The sequence below is a fragment of the Perca fluviatilis genome, chromosome 2, assembly GCF_010015445.1.
Source record: "Perca fluviatilis chromosome 2, GENO_Pfluv_1.0, whole genome shotgun sequence".
Lineage (NCBI taxonomy): Eukaryota > Metazoa > Chordata > Actinopteri > Perciformes > Percidae > Perca > Perca fluviatilis.
This window is the reverse complement of record NC_053113.1, coordinates 15,958,604-15,978,415: the sequence shown is the minus strand read 5'-3', so window position 1 is coordinate 15,978,415 and position 19,812 is coordinate 15,958,604. Positions and strand designations below refer to the sequence as shown.

General features: G+C 40.3%; 1 protein-coding gene across 1 annotated transcript in view; it reads left to right on the top strand.

Moving 5' to 3' along the window:
* The window catches only part of sorl1 (sortilin-related receptor, L(DLR class) A repeats containing), a 103,177-nt gene that overhangs the window by 29,650 nt on the left and 53,715 nt on the right, over nt 1-19,812 (top strand). The window contains 6 exon segments of the mRNA XM_039784500.1: nt 2,787-2,903; nt 3,925-4,005; nt 4,007-4,057; nt 6,882-7,043; nt 7,714-7,781; nt 14,471-14,651. Coding sequence (XP_039640434.1) covers nt 2,787-2,903; nt 3,925-4,005; nt 4,007-4,057; nt 6,882-7,043; nt 7,714-7,781; nt 14,471-14,651 — 660 coding nt within the window.

Genomic DNA, 19,812 nt, shown 5'->3' with positions numbered 1-19,812 from the left:
TATTGAATGCATGTTGCACAAAACGTGCACACAGTGGCAGTTCTATATTGTTTTATTTCCATATAGGTAACGTGAAATCCAAAATGTTCCCACACACCAGACTATAAACGACGCTGGCGACACTCCAGCTCTGGGCAGCCTCTCTCCCACTTGACATTTCTGCAGGTGACGTGGACGTGACCTGCAGCGGGACCCCACTCCACTTGAGGAGCGGGCCGCTCGGTGTCTCTCTAAATCTGATGAAAATCTTTTAAACTGACCTTTGTCGATCTGAAATGAAGAAAGATTCAGCAACTGCATGGCCTATTTCTCGCTTAAAATGTTTTCAGAAACACGTTTGCGTGAACTATTTTAGTACAATGTGAGATCGTTATTCTGAACGAGCCGCCATGACAGTCTGTTTTGAAATTTGGGACCAGCCAGACCCATGTGACGCAATCGTCCAATCAGCTGCCATGGTTGCGTTTGTCACGCCATCCCCGGCCGTCATTTCCAGTAACTGTTTTAACATAGGTGTCGAAAGTGGACACTACGGCAGTAAGAGGTTAGTGCACATTAACAGTGTACTGACGAACCGTGCGGTACACACATGCTCCGAACCGAGACTAGCGAACCGAGCGGTTCGGGTGTTTTTTCATGAACCGTACCACCCCTAGTTGTCACTACGAGCAACACCTTTTTGCATAGTCATTTGGTGACTTTTTCATATACAAATATTTACTAGTGCAGCTTTAACCTTGTTACTCATTAGCCTATTCAGACTACAGTATATGCACAACCTTCTTGGATTTGGTTATTCGTTTTGTGTTTTTTTTTTTTTTTTAACTCATAACAGATACTTGGCTGTACAGCATGAGGTTATCTCCGGTCATAGCCTTGTGTGTGAGCATTAGCCACACCTTTAGCAGTTGTCATTAAGCCTTAAGGGCTGGTTCAGCTGTTGTTAATCTTTATCTTCTTACATTGTTTTAGTTTTGACAGTTGGGCTGTTGAAGAAAGAAGGTTAGTGCGTCTTTAGTTTCAAAAATAAAAGAAGTGAAATGAGCTTGACTTGGTCTAAATCATTACAGACTGCCAGGCTTTATGGCTGAGGTTTTACTGTGAAGACAAAAGTCATTACAGTCTGCCGTAGCCTCAGATTCAAGCCATATGTTTGGCTGATGAGATGTCTACATCTATTCTTGTGACTGTCAGCACATCAGGCTGATTTGTTATAGGTCTACTCGTCCCCCCGAGTATGAAACATGTTCACAGTGATAATAAGAATGGGCAACAGCATATCTCCCTTTTCTTTGTTCTTCATCTTAACACCAAGGGGTGACATGTACACGTCATGGGACTAGCATTAGCATTAAGCACTATAATAAAATATTGTGATATTTTTAAACAAATACAACAATATCAACATAAAATAATGAGTTCAATCAAAATAATTTGTACATAATGACCAAATTCATGACATTTTATTTGTAACTGATTTTGTTGAGCTGGAACATTCAATGGCAGGCGCCATTCTTCTGCATGTCCTGCCCGCGCTGCAGTAACACAGAGATGGGCCTGGGCATGATTCGAACTAATGGTGTGAGCTTGAAGGAGAGAAAAATTGGAGCGGGAGATAAGGCGACGTTCCAACTTTTTAAAAATCCGCTCTGCACTCCATCCAAAATCCCCCTGCCCGGTCATGCCGCGCTCTGCTCACATGCTCTGATTCCCACTAGACATTCCTATTTTTTAATGTTATTTCAACAGGAACTGAACTAATATTATCACCTACTTTTAGAGACCGCATACACAGATATTGCACTAGCCGGACCAACAAATGTATGCTCCCGGAGAACACTTATGTAGGTCGACACTTGTGTTGTTGCAAGAGTGGGTCACTAATACTAGTATTACAGTAATGCTTCCACCATACTAGTAACGCTGTATCTGTGAATCATATGAGGTGTATTTGCCTCGGTGACAGCAAAACTTTACACACACTGTCCAGCGGGCTACTACAGCTTTTGGCTATAAACACGTTTGTGACTTTAGTCAAGCTTACACAACATTGCTAAGCAAAGCAAAGGAATCACTGTTTCTGAAATACCTTACAGTTTGACCTTTTGTTTTTCATATGTACCTTCATGGCACTCTATCAAGTAAATCCACATACACACACGCACACAATACAGCAAACACACTGGCGAGGATCACAGAGCAGAGGAGGCCTTCATGTAACAACAAAGCCAGCTGAGCTTCTGTTGCGTTATAAAGTTCTACAAAAAACAACATAAAAAACAACATCCAACCTACTACTGTCGTTATTTAACTGACGGAACGGTCAATAGGCTAAACTGCAATTAATAATAAAGCAGAACAAGTAGCGTGCTTTGGTCACGCGTTGTTACCAGGAGGAAACCACAATGGCGGTCAGCTAGGTCGATTCGGCAGGTACTCCGTGGGCGAGGATGGTCAGCTAACTGGAGGTGGTTTCTATGGCACATTAACCCCCTATGACGTCATAGCCACCGTCAAATCTGACTAGCTTGTTGTTACACACGTTTTCTGATGGATGGAGCAGGAGTAATAGAAACAGGATGGTCTTTTCTCATACCTTGGGGGTCTCCAGACACACCGGGGACACATATATATGTTGAAAAGCCTTTCAAATTCTCTTTGGTCCATTTGTCTATCACTTCACAGTAACCCAGTATCAATGTAGTTTCATTTTACATCGGTCTGAAGAGTGTTTCTGAGTCTGCTTCCCGAGGTGCCTGTTTAGTTCAATCTGTTTTGTCCTGCAGGCCAACCTGAACGACTCTCATAACCAGATGGTGGTCCACTGGGCTGGAGAGAAGAGCAACGTCATTGTCGCCTTGGCTCGAGACAGCGCAGGAGCCACCGGGCCCAAAACCAGCTCTGTAAGTACACCTGAACACATCCATGCATAAGACATATAGAAAAACTAAACATAGCGCATCCATGGCCTTTTATGGTCTGTTATAACATATGTATATCATCAGTCTTACCCCCTTTTTCTGTTGAATCTCAGTCACTAATTTGCTTCAATAAGTTAGCAGTGCAGCAGAAGGTGTGTGTGTTTGTCTAACGTGTTTCTCGTGTTTCTGTTGATGTTAGGACTGTTGAGCCACAGATTAAGCTCTCCATCTGCTGCGCACACACACACACACACACACACACACACACACAGGCCTCAAGCACAATTTTTGGACCTAGCATTTCTGTTATTTATTTATTTCTGTTTTGACTTCCCCACCCAGGCTGCTGTGCATGTCATTAGCTTTCAGAGCTTGCCTGAAAAATGTAAAGTTAGGAGGCAGAAACCTTCCATATCCATCCGTTTTTAAGGCCAATACCAATATTAAGACCTTTTTAGATTGAAACGGTTATCTTTTATCCTGCTTAAAGGTTCCATAAATATTACCTAGTATTGGTCAATAAATTAGGTACTCATATGTAATCATCCATCATATAATAGATAGACAACATCAACTGGACAATATCTGATTTAAAATGTTGGGTCTATGAATGTTTGATAGAGCGTAACTGTACAGACACTGGCATGAAAAAGAGCATATTAAGCAGACAACAGCCAAGATTAATTTTTTGTTGATTTTCTAATTCACATAGAAACTACAGCTGAGAAAATGTACAGGTGACATTAGAGTAAGCGAAATCCCCCGTTGCCCACTTCAGTTTTCATTTGCTAAGCTTGTCATGACACTGTTAATTATGTAATTAAAACATAGGCGCAGGAAAATTGTAAATTGCACAGTTTTAAATCGCAATTTTGATGTAAAAACAACTAACCGTTCAAGCCTTTTTCTACATACTGTAATCCAGGGCCATGTTTTTTGTACAGCTATCACAGACCACAAGGTGTAGTCGTTGATTACTCCCTCTTCTCCTTTTCGTCTCCAGGTCTATGTGTCCTATGACTACGGGACCACTTTCACACTCGTCTCAGACAAGTTCCAGCTTTCAGCTCAAGGCCAAGGATGGCAGCAAGCAGATCATCTCCCAGTTCTACCACAGCCCTGCCGACAACAGGAGGGTAAGTCACGACTTACTCGTGGGCATTGAGGAATGCACTGCTGAAGGTGAAGTTATGAACATGAGGTGAAAATGTACAGCAGAGGAGTATCTGTAGACAAGAATGGAATTATGTCATCTGCATGCATAATAAACCTATCTAACAACAGGTACAGTAAGTGGACTTGAGGGTCTTCGAAACACACTTTTTCCATTGTACAGCGATGAAAGCCATTGTGCTCTTGGGTACGGTTTATGATTAAGGATTGTGACTTTTATAATACCACGTCTCCAGTCTGTTCCTCAACACAGATACAGTACATATTGGAGAGCTACCACATTCAGACATATATGGAGTTGTTTAAGGTCCTGGCTTTGGTTTTCCTTTGACCATACCCTCTGAACTTCACGCCATGCATCTTTTTTTAAAGAATTGGCACAGTTTAATTAAACTGCTATGATGGTCTAGAGACCTTCAAGGTTGATCAAAAGGAATTAAAGCAGTCTCTCCTAAAAGTAGTGTTCTAAAGCCTGGGTATGTTTAAAACAAACTAGTTTACATAGCATGTTGTCCAACAAGTCTAAAGGCAAAAGTTTTTATAGCTGTAAATTGCCCCGCATGAAGGCAGGGCTAAAAGCCAGCTATCATAGAGACAGCATAATTGTTCAAATGTGGATGACTTTTGGTCAATCTTTTCTCAAAGGCATTTATTGTTTTGCGCTCAGTTGTACACATGAAAAGTGACTAAATCAGTTTGACAATCCATTACGCACTTCCTTTGAACATACCTGTCAAGTATCCCGTTTTGGCCGGGAAAGTCACGTATTTTACCCTTCTTTCCCGCCGTCCTCCCGTATTAGTATTTTCCCGTAAATCTTCCGTATTTTAACCTGCGTTATTAAAAAATAATAATAGCCCGGGCCCGAGCGGAGTAAAAAAAACAAAAACATTCCCAATCTGAGCTCTGTCACTAGCCTCGCGATAACCTGCAGTAGGCAGTAGCCTACTACAGCATATATCTATGCCTACTAGTACTGTAGGCGGCAGTTGACGCGAGGTTAGTGTGTGAGGTCAGATGATGAGTAACAACGCAGGGAAAAAAACAGAAAAAAAAAACAGACGGATGATGGACGCTACGACAGAGACGGTGCGCTGCCAAAACTTATGAAGGCTTTACTATGCATTCCCCATAGCAATGCAAGTTCAGAAAGGGTGTTTAGCATGGTATGAAATATTGTTACAGAGAATAGGATGACGTTAGACAACAGAACTGTTTGCGCTCTACTTTCATGTAAAATTAACCACTTTGGCCCAGCCCACAAATACACTCCTTCCAAAACAGTCTTAAAGAATGCAAAGTCTGCAACAAATTTGTACAATAACTCACTAAAAGAATAAAGAAAGGTTATGTGAAATGAAAAGAAAAACTGTAAAAGAAAATCAATATGAAATGAAAAGAATGTGTGGAATGAAAATAAAATGTAAATGTAAAGACAAGCAATGTTATAAATTGTAAATGTTTTCAGCATTCTGCATCAAGTGGTGATTTTAGCTTTCTTGTACACCTGTCTTAAAATGTAAGGGATACTGGAGCTTGGTTGGGGTGGTGGGACTGCTCACGGTGGGCGCCGGAAAATTTCCCTTATTTTCAAATCCAAAACTTGACAGGTATGCCTTTGAAGCATACTGAGATCATACCAAAGCGAGACATAAAACTGTTTTATATTTACTTAAATGAAGCAAAAGTAGGTACCATTTATTCTTTAAAGTATCATTTCATTATAAGACCGAATGGCCCACATGGTTCAGTTGCAGTTTCTCATCCTTGGAAGAAGGATTAAAGCTAATCTTGAAGAAAAAGGCCTTATTCTTTCCAATGTACTTCAAAGGCTAATATTCATTTAAAAAAACTACTTTGAGAATATTAAAAAAAATGTAAATGGAGGTTTAGTCCGCACCCAGCACAGAATTTTGACAAAGTGCTAATAATAGATCTTCTTAATTAAGGAAAGTGAACATTTTCATGTAAATTGGTGGAGCATCCCTTTTGAAAAACTGAAAAAATATTCAGTGGAGAGTTTTTCAGTAATACTTTCTGGATAAGATGCTACTAAGTCCTCCTAGTGGATATTACATTTTTATGGGAGCATCTTTATTTCTTCTCTTAGTGTGTCTTTGGATTCTGGCTATCATCAGTGTAGCTATACAGTTCCCTGCTTACACAGAATTGAGTGGTTATTGGGAATACAGTTACAAAGCACATCAAAGCGAGCTGAGAATTGTGGGATTAGCACAGTACCATTACATAATCAAGAGTGCTGGGGAATACATGTGTTGATGGTGCACTTAATATGTAGGACTCATACATTTCTGAAGTAGAATTTGTCAAAATAAGCCAAGACATCATATTTCTGTTTCAGATAGTTTCTTATGTCTTAGGCCTATGTTGCCCCCCCCAGGTCTAAGTCACTGGGAATTCTTTTGTAATTATAATGTATTTTTAAGCTACAGTTATGGTGGGGCAGCTCGGTTGGAAACTTGGACGTAGTGATATTTTCAAATCTCCAGTTAGCTTTTAGCACTGACTTAATGTAGGGCCCTATGGAATCTCTCCTATAGCTTTTTTAAAATTCTCAATTTCGCGATTCCGTCCATGATTCTGTTTTCACAGAAACGATTGAGCTTTACATTATTGCTGCCATCCGTCTGTGACTGGCCCCAGCCGGGCTCCTCGTCTAAAAAAAATAAAATAAATCAAGACACTTGCCTCTGGGCAAAACAATTTTTTCTGGGGGAAACCCTGTGCCTTGGTTGTGCTAAAAGTGTGAATTTTCTTCTTCTTCAGTACCTTTTTGTGGACTCCACCAACAACTACCTGTGGAACACCTTTGACTTCTGTAAGAGCGTCCAGGGCTTCTCTCTGCCCTTCAAACCGACAGATCTGCTGCTCCACAGCAGAAGATCCAACCTGGTGCTCGGCTACGACGGCTCTCACCCAAACAAACAGGTAGAGACTCCACCTGCAGCGGCGCCAGCTTGATCTTCACGGGGTGTGGTCTGATCATTGTTTTATGATCCAATCTCATGTGGGACATGTCAAGAATCACACAGGCATATTCAATATCAAACCATTTGAAATCGATTCATGTGACTGTGAGAAATTTGTGAAAAGCTGTGCTGCCTTCCTGCTTCTTCTAGAGAAGCCTCCTACTAGAAACTCCTACTACTAGTATACCTAGAATAACTATAAACATACATAAATGATGATATGTGAGTATGGTGGAACACGCTTTGTTCAAAATTCCTTCACTTAACAGTCTTGTTTCTGTTGCATTTATTTCCTTACAATTTAATAGTAGGAAATGCTTCAGTTGAGAATTTGTTGTACCTCTTGAGCTGCTATCAAATGTTCAGTAGGTGTGTAATATAGTGCTTCATGTAAACAAGAGAAGAAACCATTGGTTGCTGTTTGCATGGAAGCTTTTTTGGTTTCCTTGTCTTGAGCACAATAGCGTCAAACGGCTCTCCAGTGTCTCCTTCTGACATGTGTAAGAGCCAAAACGAAGAAATGAGCTTGACCTACATTTTACAGTGCACCATCCCCCTTTTCTTCCTCTCCTTCTCCCCCTCTCCCCCTCCTCCTCCCCCCCTTACACTGTCTCTCTCTCCTCCTGTAGCTGTGGAAATCAGACGACTTTGGGGAGACATGGGTGTTAATCCAAGAGCACGTGAAGACCTACTTTTGGTAAGACAACCGCTGTCTCAGCTCACGGCAAGTACAGTACAATATGCAATGAAGAGCGTCCTGCACTCTACGCGGCCTTCAATGATACCGTATAAGGAGGAATGAGTTAATACAACCTTCCAGTAAATACCAGTTCAGTTCGTATCAATACACAAATATGTCTCTTGTCAGCTTTTAATTACTCAAGAAGACAAAAAATGAATTAATCAAAAATACAGGGGTGATTCTGACGTACACACTAGGATGTACTGGGATCATCAGTGATCATCAGTGATAAAACCTTGAAAGTACATACCAATTATTTTCTCTGCTAGGCGGAGAACTGCACTCTACTGAGTGCACTTTTCTGGTTTGAACATAGATTAATGTAGTGGCAGTAGTGTTTTGATCATATTTACAGTGGTGATAGACTGTGTTTATCTTTTGGGAAGGGCAAGTGAATGGGTTCATTATTTGAGTTACTGAACAGGACCAGACCTGATTGCTGAAGTGGTTCATGTTTACTTTCACTTTGTCAGTTTCTTTCTGTATGTGTGTGGGTGTTTGTTTTTTTGTATGAGCTGTTAACAGTGGCACTACTACTTTTTGTCATGGCATTGAAAATGGAAGGATCAACAAATGATCATGTGTTTTAAATTATCTGAATGAGTCTCATGGTCTGCAGTCTCAAATATATATATTTTATGCTCACCGTCCCAAGCACAGAGCCAACCCTAGATTGTTAAAGGAGCGAACTAAACATCAGTAGAGACACTTTCTTCTAGACGCCCCAAAAAGTGAATACATCTCATTTTGTAAAGAGGAAACATTACGCCACAGTATAAAACAAATGCTGGTTCCTTTACCAAAATACATGGCTTAGATCTTAGACCTGGCTTCATATCTTATTTATAATCTTATTTCTGTTTTAGTATCAGAATAACATAGAGGGGGAAAAAAAGAAAATGTTAAATAGCTGAAACTGTTGTAACTTCATGTAGGATTCCGTCGCTCAAAGTAAGAAGTCGATTGAAAAAATATGTTTTCAGGTCAACCATGCAGGTGGCCTTCACAGTTAACTGGATTAAAACAGAGTGGTGTTTTTTTTACAAGACATGATTCATTCCTCCAGTTCATCTCTGCAGTCCTTGAGCGGCAGCACAGAAGTTGGGTAGAAACAAACTTGCTTAGCTTCGGCAGCAGTGGAGATAAAAGGTGATCCAGATTATCATGGAGCAAAGTCAGAACCCAGCCCCTCCTCTGTGTGCCGTTTATATTTCATCGGTGCATTACTATGTGAACAAATGTCAAAGCCTCACATCAGTCGGTCATCCCTCTACTTTGAAGCTCTGGAGTGATAGATCCTCACCATCTCACACCTCGTTAGACTCGTCGTGTGGTTGGTTGGTATTATGTATGAACATTTCGAGACAATGCGAAACCCAGCAAACTCGAATTACTAGGGATGTCCTGATCAAGCTTTTTCAGCCCCCATCCCATTCTGAGTCCTTTTAAATACTGGGTATCTGCCAATATTGATCTGATAAATATTTCTTCATAAACTAAAGCAGCTACAGGATTTTTTAACTGGTTCAGATACACTCTCAATTTAATACTGATGCCTCTATATGAGCTACATAATCAAACTAGACGGTCAGCGAGAAGACCGGCTATCTTAATATAGTTATTCTTAATGCCTGTCTGTGGGTTCGATCCCCTGCAAAATCAGATTAAACTATTTACGGCACGCAGACCGGAAGAGCATATGTTTACAAATTTTCCAGGCAAAGATTCACAGTGAGTAGTGCATTAGTCAGTTAAAAGGAAGCATGAGAAGGGCATTTTCTTTTTGACATTATATTTTGTGGTTATACTCTAGCTGATACTGGGGATGGAGAGAATGCGAAATTTGAAATAACTCAAAATGTATCCTGAATTTGTTCTTGTTACTTGTTAGGATTGGTGGATTAACAGTTTGTCTTGTGAATCATTTAGCCTACTTTGCACTTTATTTTACAAGAGAAAAAGGTTGCTCCTGCTGTAAATCCAAATAGTTGATGTATATTCTGCTTTAACTATGTTTGACAAAAGCTAATTAATAGCTTCGGTGTAGAAGTAGCCTTTTTTTTAAGCCTTTTGGAACTGCACTGTTGCTAACAACCAATGGAATCACTGATTGCATTTCCATGCCGAATGCTTCAGCAGTCTGTATCTGTTATTTTAAATTGAAATGAAAGCAGTCAGCATACAAGGCAGTGCTTAAGCCTCGGGAAAACAAGGGCTGAGAGAAAATGAGGAAACAGCACTGAACGGTGTTGTTCATCAGACCACTCTGATGTCTGCTAGCTGATAAATAAGTATTCAGATGAATACATGTCTCCCAACTCCTTTCTATGCATCTCCTCCTGTATGAGTGGGTGTTAGATGGAAGCACCTTTAGACAGATCACATGTAGCTGGGTTGCCCCCACCGCTGCTCCTTGGTAAAGCTAAATTACTTTTTTGTCTGTGAACGAGATTCTGACAGTGATAGAAAGATAACACACACCCACTCACACCCCTCACTTAGATCATGTCCACTGGTGATGACTGAAGAATTGCATGTGTGAACATAGTAAACAGGTTAAAATGTCCTAAATGAGAGTTGCCGTTACATTTCAATTACTTATTATACTTATACTTACTTATTATAATTTGAAAATGTGAAAGCAGCTGAAATCAGGTGGTGTAATCCTGAAATAAATCTTCCTCTTCCCGTCAAACAATTTCTGTTCTGTTAGCTTAGAGAAAATGAGTGAAAACCAAGTCCTCTTTGGCCATGTCCATCATGTGTTCAGGCATCCACCCTGCCTAACACCGCATCAACCAAAAGATGACGTGGATAGATGCCTTAAACCTCATGTTGGCATGCACATTTAAAGCGAGGCAATGTAACCTTTTTTTGTAATTAACAGTTTTTATTTTTTTAAACAACATTCAAAACATACAATTCGCAACAAGAACATACCCCCCCCCCCCCTCCGATTTCTTCATCAACACCCACCCAGATGAAAATGAAAAAAAGATGACACATTAACTACAATAGTCAAGACCATACAACAAAATAATAACAAAATAGACAATAAACCAAATAAATATATGTATAAATGACACCATAAGCCCATCATAAACGTCTCTCCCCAGTACAAAGCTTCTTAGGAGCCCCCCAGAAAGCTCAGGCACTTTCCCCATTTTCTAGTATAGACATCCAATCTGGCAAACCGTTTTTATGACATCTTTTCAAACACCGACACCCTAGCCATCTCAACAGCCCACTCCTGGATTGACGGCACCCCTTCATTCCTCCATCCTTAAAATAATCTGTCTGGCAATCATTAAACTAGTCTGGACCCAGCTTCTTATGCGCTTATCCATCCTGTTTATGATTGACTCGTCTCCCAGAACAGATAATCTTGGGCTGAATGGAACCTGGGTCTCTGCAGTCCGACATAGGTTATCATGTATCCCGGTCTAAAATTCCTGGACGTTATCACAGGACCGTAAAACATGAAGTAATTGGCCGTCTTCTATGGCAATGTAACTTTTTAAAGGAGAAATAGCATATTCTTTCTGTTACATATGGACAGATACATTGATAATGGTTAAATCAGAACAGATCATACTTCACCAGGAGTCAGGCAAATTTGACCTCTGAAGTGTTTTTGCAATTTGTATTTGTTTGCTCCACACAGCAGATGTAAAAAAGTGCACATGCAGACAGTTTGTGTTGATGTCAAAACTCACCAGGAGCATAAATTCTTTCCTTTTATTTTCCTCTTTTCATTTTTGTTAAGTTTTTGTGCATTCATGAATTGAAATCATAAAGTTTTGGGATTATCCCAGATTCTTTTTAAATTTGCGCCACTCAGCCATATGGCGTCCACTAGTGTCTTTGACTTATCATGCAGTAACGTCCTCTCTCTTCAAGTGTTCTTATCATCTACCAAGTACTCTTACTGCAGCTCAACCGTAATCCCTTAGCACAATTTTTTGTTTTGTTGTCCTAGATTAATAGATTTCCTAAAAATGTAACTTTTGATGGCATTAAGCTGTCAGCCAGTAAGATCCAATAAAGTCTGTTAAAGCTACACTACTGTGGTACACAACAAGAGTAACTGCAAATGATCTGAGCCTCTGAGGACAAAGGCAGCGCAAGTAAAGATTGATCTTAAACTCGCCCCCCCCTGTGGCTCCATCCAATTTGGGTCTAATCCTGTTTGTTCTGGCTTTAGCAAGGGGCGCTGCTGTTGTGCTGCAGATCAGTCTTATTAGGCTTTGAAAGCATGACTCTCAGCCTGCTGCTGGATGCGTTTTAAAACCAACCCGATTTGATGGGGTCAGTCCCCCACCCAACTCCTAATCCTCTGATCTCCCTGCTAGGAAACAAACTGAGTAAAATCCTCTGTGCATACAATGACAAGTACAATCTCTTTTTCCATATGGATTACAGACAATGATACAAATCCTGTAGACAGAGTGATTTTAAATGCACTGAGAGAAACAAACAGAACAGTGAAAAAAAGATGGGGCAGAGTCGTAAGGTTAACAAGAAAACACGATATTGGAATGAGTAAATGTCACTGCTCAAGAAAGGAAAAGAGCAAATATGCCTTTGCAAGTCCACATAGACTTGTGAAGGCTTTTTTGTTTAGTAAAATGGACCAATTGACATGTTGACTAAGAGGGCTGTTGCTTTTTATTAAAAACCTTGAATTACTGTACAAATTGTGAGGAAACAAATCAGTCTGTAATGTTCTGATCAAATTCCGCAGTTTATGTGTGATGGGTCGAGTCTTGTCACTTTGATCTATTGTGTGCCCTGTTGCATGATAAGTAAACTAGGCTATTGTTGTAATTTTTGTTAACCAAATTTGGAGAAAACAAGCAAGCCATGATGAACGGATAATTGTGACCGTTCAGAGAAGTGCGGACCGTTTTGGATTCAATACCATAGACATTCTTAATTAAATTGTCCATAAAGGTTAGGCTATTTGCTGACTTCTTAACTGCGTTACTGTGGTTTTAGCTTGTGACGTTAGCTTGTGACGTTAGCTTGTGACGTTAGCTTGTGACGTTACCTTGCCAGTCCAGTGAGGCAAAGGAGGCACCGCAAATACAACCAAACAATGTTAATTCTACAATGTAGTTTAGAATTGGGCTATGCGTTCAAAATAAACAGAATTACTTTTTTGTTAAATCAAACTCTTAACAGTGCCAGCCTTATTGACTTAATCAAAATATGGATGTTTAGTTTAATTATATAAATAATGGGGTCTGAGGTGTTCACCTCATTTATGATGGCTTGTTTCGTTATATATTTTTGTTTCATTGCATATAAGAAGCCATGAAAGTTTGGCCTGAAATAGTCACGTTAATGAAAAACTTGGCGGTTGACAGTTCAATCTAAAAAGGGGGGTAGTTTCCTTCAGAAACATTTAAGGGAAACTCCTAATTGAATGACAAACAGAACTGGCAGAAAAGGGGGGTGGGTGATAGGAAGTGTTTTAATGAAAGTGACGGAGACAGACTGCGAATAGCCCTCCGTGCAGTCTCAGTCCAGACAGTGTCCATCAGTTGAACAGGGACCTTTGAAAGAATGCCACAGAGGCAGAGCCGAGCCGAGACACTGCTCTCTCTGTTTAGCTCTTAAATCCCTGGAGGAAAACACACTGATTTGGAAGGCAGACGATAAGACCCAGTGAACCTCCTTCATTCATTCCGGCTGACTCTCCGTGCCACGGTTTCGGAACACACTTGTGGCCACTATTTTGTACTGGCATTTGTTGTTTTTATTTATTTTGCCACTGTTTATAGCACCAAATGACAAGGATTCTTTGTGAAATCGAAAAGCCTCAGAAACAGCTCAGTGAAAGCCAGAATAGTTATTTTAGGTGGTGAATTGAGCACGTTTTTCAGAATGACCGCTCAGAAGATGTTAAAAGTGTAAAGTTCTCCATGCTAAAATGATAACTTAAATCAGAATGGAGAACAGCCTCAAAGGACCCAGAGTGGGAGTTTTTTTTTTGTTTTTGTTTTTTTGTTTTTTTTTACCCTAGCGGGCAATTAAACCAAAACTGGCACTGCATTAGAAATACACAGGAGACTGCGTTGGTAGGAGTGTGAGGGAGATGTAAACAGTAGCGTCACGCTGTTCAAGTTACAAAGTAATCTACCAAAAACAGTAACATAAGTTCTGTGATTAGATGTTTCCTGCCAAAATGCCCCTTGGGGAGTCATAGTTAATGTTTACCTTAAAGTTTTTAATATACACAGGATTGTACCTTCAACTTTTTATCAAAGAACCAGATTTTTTCGAACAGAGTTGTTAATCTTTTGTACTCCTTCAACCGGGAGAGTTTGATGCTGATCCAAGCCGTAGAAGTGCTTCACCTGTCGGTCATCTAGCATAGTCCGTCTACTTTAAAATACTGTGTTTTGAAAAAAAGTTATAGGATTTTGATATAAGTTTGCAAGAAAACTAAAATGGTTTGGCATCCATGAAGATTATGTATGTTATTTCAGGAAGATTCTGCTAACAAAATAGTTCTCCCATCTTTGTCCTTCCTCCCTCACATGCCCTTTCTTTATCTACCCCTCAAAAACTTCCTTCCCTGCAATCCACTCTCTGTCACCCCTGTTGCTTTCCCCCCACTCGTTTCTCCCTCATCACAGGGGTGTGGAGCCCTACGACCCCCCCACCAGAGTGCTGGTCCAGAGACACGAGCCCCAGGGTGTCTCCACTATACTCAGCAGCACCGACTTTTTCCAGAGTGAACAGAACCGCACAGTGATCCTGGAGCAGGTCGACAGCTTCCAGCTCCGGGACAAGTACCTGTTCGCCACCACCACACGGGTAAGAGAGCTGGGGGAGGGACAGCTGAACTCGCAACGGTTTCAACATGTCTGGTTAATGACCTTAATTTATTAAACTTGGCAGGGTGAGGTGTCTTGCCATTGTGTTATCTTTAGGCTCAAACCCTGCTTTTTTTCCTAGCACATTACACGTGTATAGCCTAATGGTGGTGATCTTTATTAAAGGTTAAAATTGAGCTGAAACAATTAGCTGATTAATTGACTATTTAATAGACAGAATATCACTTTCAAATGCTCATGTTTTTGTTTCATTGTAAATGGAGTACCTTTGGCTTTTTGGACTGTTGTACGTTTTACATTTTGGGATTTAGGAACATAGTTAAAGGCATTAAGTCCTAGACCGTGAGCCTAAAAGGAATAGTCATATATTTTGGGAAATACATTATTTGCTGTCATTGAGATGAAATTGAGAAAGCGAATAAGAGATTCATTTTATTTTTTTAACAACATAAAACATGCTGTTTAAATCCAACTTCTCAGGAATGCTGTACATTTAAGTCTTAAAATTAACTGCTTGAAATATGTCCCTTAACTGAGCTTGACCTATTCAGACCTTCTGTATTTTAATGTGGGAATATTAAATTGACTGATTTTAAGAATTTCTTACACGGCTGAATAGCATTCACTGATACTGATAGGAGCATGGTCCAGTGTGGCCTTTTCTCAGGCATTGTACGCTAGAAAGTAATGACTGTGAGATTTGGAGAAAATAAAAAAAGGTTTTTTTTATTTACTTTGTTTAGTCAACCCTAATTACCCTGGTAGAGTTTTTGTGTTGTCTGTAGTTTCCCCCCCAAAAATAGCATTCCCCACTTCATTTAAACTGTACCAGACAGCAATAGACAGAAATGAATTCTACCAACTGACAGTAGCCAGTTCCTACTGTTCCTACTGTGCATCGCATACATTTTTAAAAGCCTACATTGTAATACAGCATAGTAAAGCAATGTAGTGAGTAGCCAGTTTCCCACCTCAGCATAATGTGCTGAGGACAACAGACGTTAGATCAATATTTGGCTGCCGGCAATGTGAAGCGCTGTATGTTTGTCAGTGTTAGTCTCCAGTATTTGTGTCGAAGAAGCTTCAGTTAGGCAGCAGACAAACAGGCAGCGTTACAGATGGTGAAATGATTTGGATCTCATCTCGTCCCTTAGTTTCACAGGCTGCCGCGGACAGATTTTGCTTTCCTCCGCGTCACATGTCTGTGTGGGCTGCCGGCAGCCTGTAGCTACAGTGTTTCAGAAACTGTTAATTTTAAAGAGAGGTCGGCTGTCGAGGATTTCTGTGACCTGATAAGTGATATCTAAGTAAATGCTGCTGTGCTTAAATCTCACTTATTTGATTAAGTGGCTGTTTGCATACTGGTTACATGTTTTAATGTCAGGAGTTTTAGTTTTTCTCATCTGCTTCAGCTGAAGATTGATATTTCTCTACAAAATGATTTTCGGTGCTAGACTGACAAGCCAGACCCAGATCAAGATGTTGGGTCTGGGAACTCACCATTGACAGGGCTCAATCCGAGGGGCGGGATAAACGGTTGTCTTTCAAATTCCCTCTGCACCCAATAGGATAGCACTACAACCAGGCAGAGCAACGAAGAAGGATGCGAAGCTAGTTGATAGATTAAACTTTTGCCGTATCCGGTCTGCAAAACTCCGAACGCATCTTCCTTTTTTAAGAACGATTTCTGTGCCGTTCTTTGTTCTTTTCTCAAAGAAAAGCTGAACTCCAAGTCTTCCAGAAGACCGCTGTTCCCAGTAGCAGCAGCCATAAGCCCGCCCACCGACTCTATACACGATGTGATTGGCCTGACCAGAGCCAAGCCAACGGAGAGTACCTAGACCCCCCTGGCTGCAAAATAAATTTGCTGCCACTAGGGTGCGTCTAGATTTCTAGGCTGTTTCGGTGCAATACTTCGCTAAATATACAATGATTTCAATGACTGAACGTACTAGAACCTGTTCGCTATCTGCTCTGCTATTTGCAAATAACATAAGACCAATAACAACAAAGAAAGAAATCTATCTATATACTCTGTAAATATGTTTTCATCGGTTAGTGCAGTTGCGTGATGCATATGGTGCAATGTACTGTGTACACAGCAGGCAGGCAGTGTTAAGTGCTGGGCTAATGACTTAGTAGAAATATACAGCAGCCTTAATAAGTACATGTGGTCAAAACTAACGAGTACACCTCATTTCCAATTACTATTGTGGTCCAATAAGACACAGAGGTTAACCTCAAAGTGTTGAGAGGCCAGCAGCTGCTAAGTGTGGTGTGTGGTTTTGTTTACTGCTCAGAATGTGAAGCAAGATGTTGGGAAAAGAGGCATGTGAGGGATTTGAGCCAGACACAATGGCTTCCTCTTTGGGCCCTTTATTATCCCCCATTTACACAATGTATCAGCATTTATTTTGTGAGTTAACCAAACTCAACCAAAGTTGGCTTGTTAGAGTTGGAAACTGTTTTGATATTTAAAAAGTTAGTAAGGATTGTGACTTTTTTCAAAAAGACCAACAGGGGGATGAGCCATCAAGCTAGCGTTAGCTTTTTAGCCTTGTGCTTTGTTTGCTTTGCTATAGCAGTCTTGTACTGACCGACAGAACTGTTTTAGTGAGAATCCCTCAGTTACACTAAATTACTAATTTCAGGGTTTTATATTGTCTTTTGACCACCGCTGTGCTACGAAATACAGACTTTAAATGGCCTGCTTGGCTATAATTGATATCTTAATCACCTTAATTGAGATCTCTGGAGTATTCAAAGCAGCAACTTGTCCTGTCAGTCTGTGAAATGATAGTGTGTTGCAGTTGTCCGTTCTCTACAGGAAACAACAACAACAGTGTTTCCCACACATAGACTTATGTGTGGTGGTGCGCCACACTATCAACACCGGCCGCTGCACTTTTTTTTTTTTTTAAACGCTATTTAAAACACGTTCCGCTGCATTTCCTTTCTCTCCGTCTCTCTGTCACTTGTTTCTCGCTCACACACACACACACACACACACACACACACACACACACACACACACACACACACACAGCTCCTCCCACCGTGTGGTGTTTGGTGTTTTTAGCCCCCAACGTCGCCTTCCAGGCAGCGCGACAATGGTTATAGTTAGGGTTAAGGTGAGGGTTAGCTGCCTGGAAGGTGACGTTGGAGGCTTAAAACGCCATCGAGCTCACCGTGCACAACGTCTGTCTCCATAAAGGAGAGAAGACGGCTGACGAAATTCACAAGTTCACCAAAGGTTGGTATCTATCTCGTGAACACCTTTACACAATCACACATTCACAATCACATACCCAACTCTTGCGCCTGCTTTAGAAAGTTAACTAGTCTAGTCTTAACTAGACTTCAATCCAGATGAGTATTGACAAGTATTTTCCGCGACTGAAAAAGGCACGTGTTGAGGATGAGGACCAGGCTGAACCGGAGGTATCAGTCTGAACAGAGCTGAACAGTCCGACCAGTGTAATTAGTTATGTTATTAATTTGTTTACAATATTTTCAGGCTTCAACTAGTGAAAGACAGGGTCAGTGAGAGAAAGAGATAGATTTGTTAGGCATTAAAGTAGGAGAGGAGGACAGCATCCAACACCGTGATCCTCCTCAGTTTTTGATACTTTGTCCTGTAATGTATTTGTGGAAGGGCCAGACCTTACCCTGCAGCACCGTGAAGATAGGTCTGGCAATGCAAGACTAGTGAAATTATAAAGTTTGCTAACATTAGCTCAGCAGCCAAAGGGGAGGCTGAGATATATTGACTGAAAATTGTTTCAGATATCTTCAGCTTCAACTGTCAGACGTGACCTACCAGCTGTCTGTCATCATTACCATAAGTACAACTACATAGCAGTCCCCACTAAATGTTCTCAGATAAATGCATGTTGGCACTATCAAATGTAGCTGCTGTGGGTTTTAAGTGACTGTCAGATGCAGGAAGTTGTAAAGTTGTGCATAAGCTTAAGCAGCAACAATTTCAAAACAGGATGTTGTTGCACAGTAAGTACATTTTTTTTATACAGCTTTGGAGGCTGTTTTGATCTGATATCAGCACTATTTTTTTGGTGCTGCTTTCAGTTATGATGCAGTCAAAAGTTAGTTTTGAGGGATGAGAGCATCATCAAAACTGTGTACACACTGTGAGAAAGACATTCAGTTTGACCAAATAATCTGAAATATCAAATCCAAAAATGTATGTAGATTGGAGAACAAAACCTTCTCAAATTAGTCTGTGATGTAATACTGATTCATCTGGGGCTTGCTGACATGGAAAAGACAGAGAGGCTTTGAGCACAAGAGGGCAAAATAATACTGCCAACATTTGGCCTGTTTGTTTAGGGTTTTCTTTCTGTAGTGTTTCCTCAGATACACACATTTCTAGACCATTCATCAGTGCTGCATGTGATTAAGGAAGTCAGGGGGAAGCACTAAACATTACTGATATCCAGATAAGCTCAGAGAGTTTATTGTTGCAGCTCAGAGACATACAAATGAGAGATGGTTATTGATGAGTGCAAGCATACTGTTTTTTTAAGTGGTACTGCTCTGCAGTGGTTTTACCATAAACATGGAAAAAGGTATGGTGAGTTGAGACTGTGGTATGGTGAGTTGAGACTATCACAGTTTCCTGTTATGATATATTTTCCTTCTGACTGATTGTCATTTTCAGTAATTTTCTCTACAAAACTCTACTAGCTGCCGATGTTTACAATATTAGCATCATTCTCAACTTAAAAAATAAGAACAAGAGGTTTTCATTAAAACAGTATTGTAACTCTTACTGAAAAATCAAAAAAATGTTAAGGTCCCGTCAGACAGAAGCAAAATGTGTTGCTCTAAATATTTAGCATTCTCATCTAATCATCTAATCTTATTGTTAGGAAACCCAATGTTAGACCAATTCATTGTTATCCACAGACTATTAAAAACAATGAGCGACATCATTGCACTGCATGACTAGGGTTGGGTACCGTTTGGATTTTTACGATTCCGATGCCGAACCGGTACTTTTAAAACGATTCCGATTCCTAAACCGATTTTTGAAAAACTGAAAAATGACATAAAAGAAAGGCTTTTTATAGTTTTTTTTTTTTTTTAATTGAAAATTACTTCAATTTAACAATATATTAACG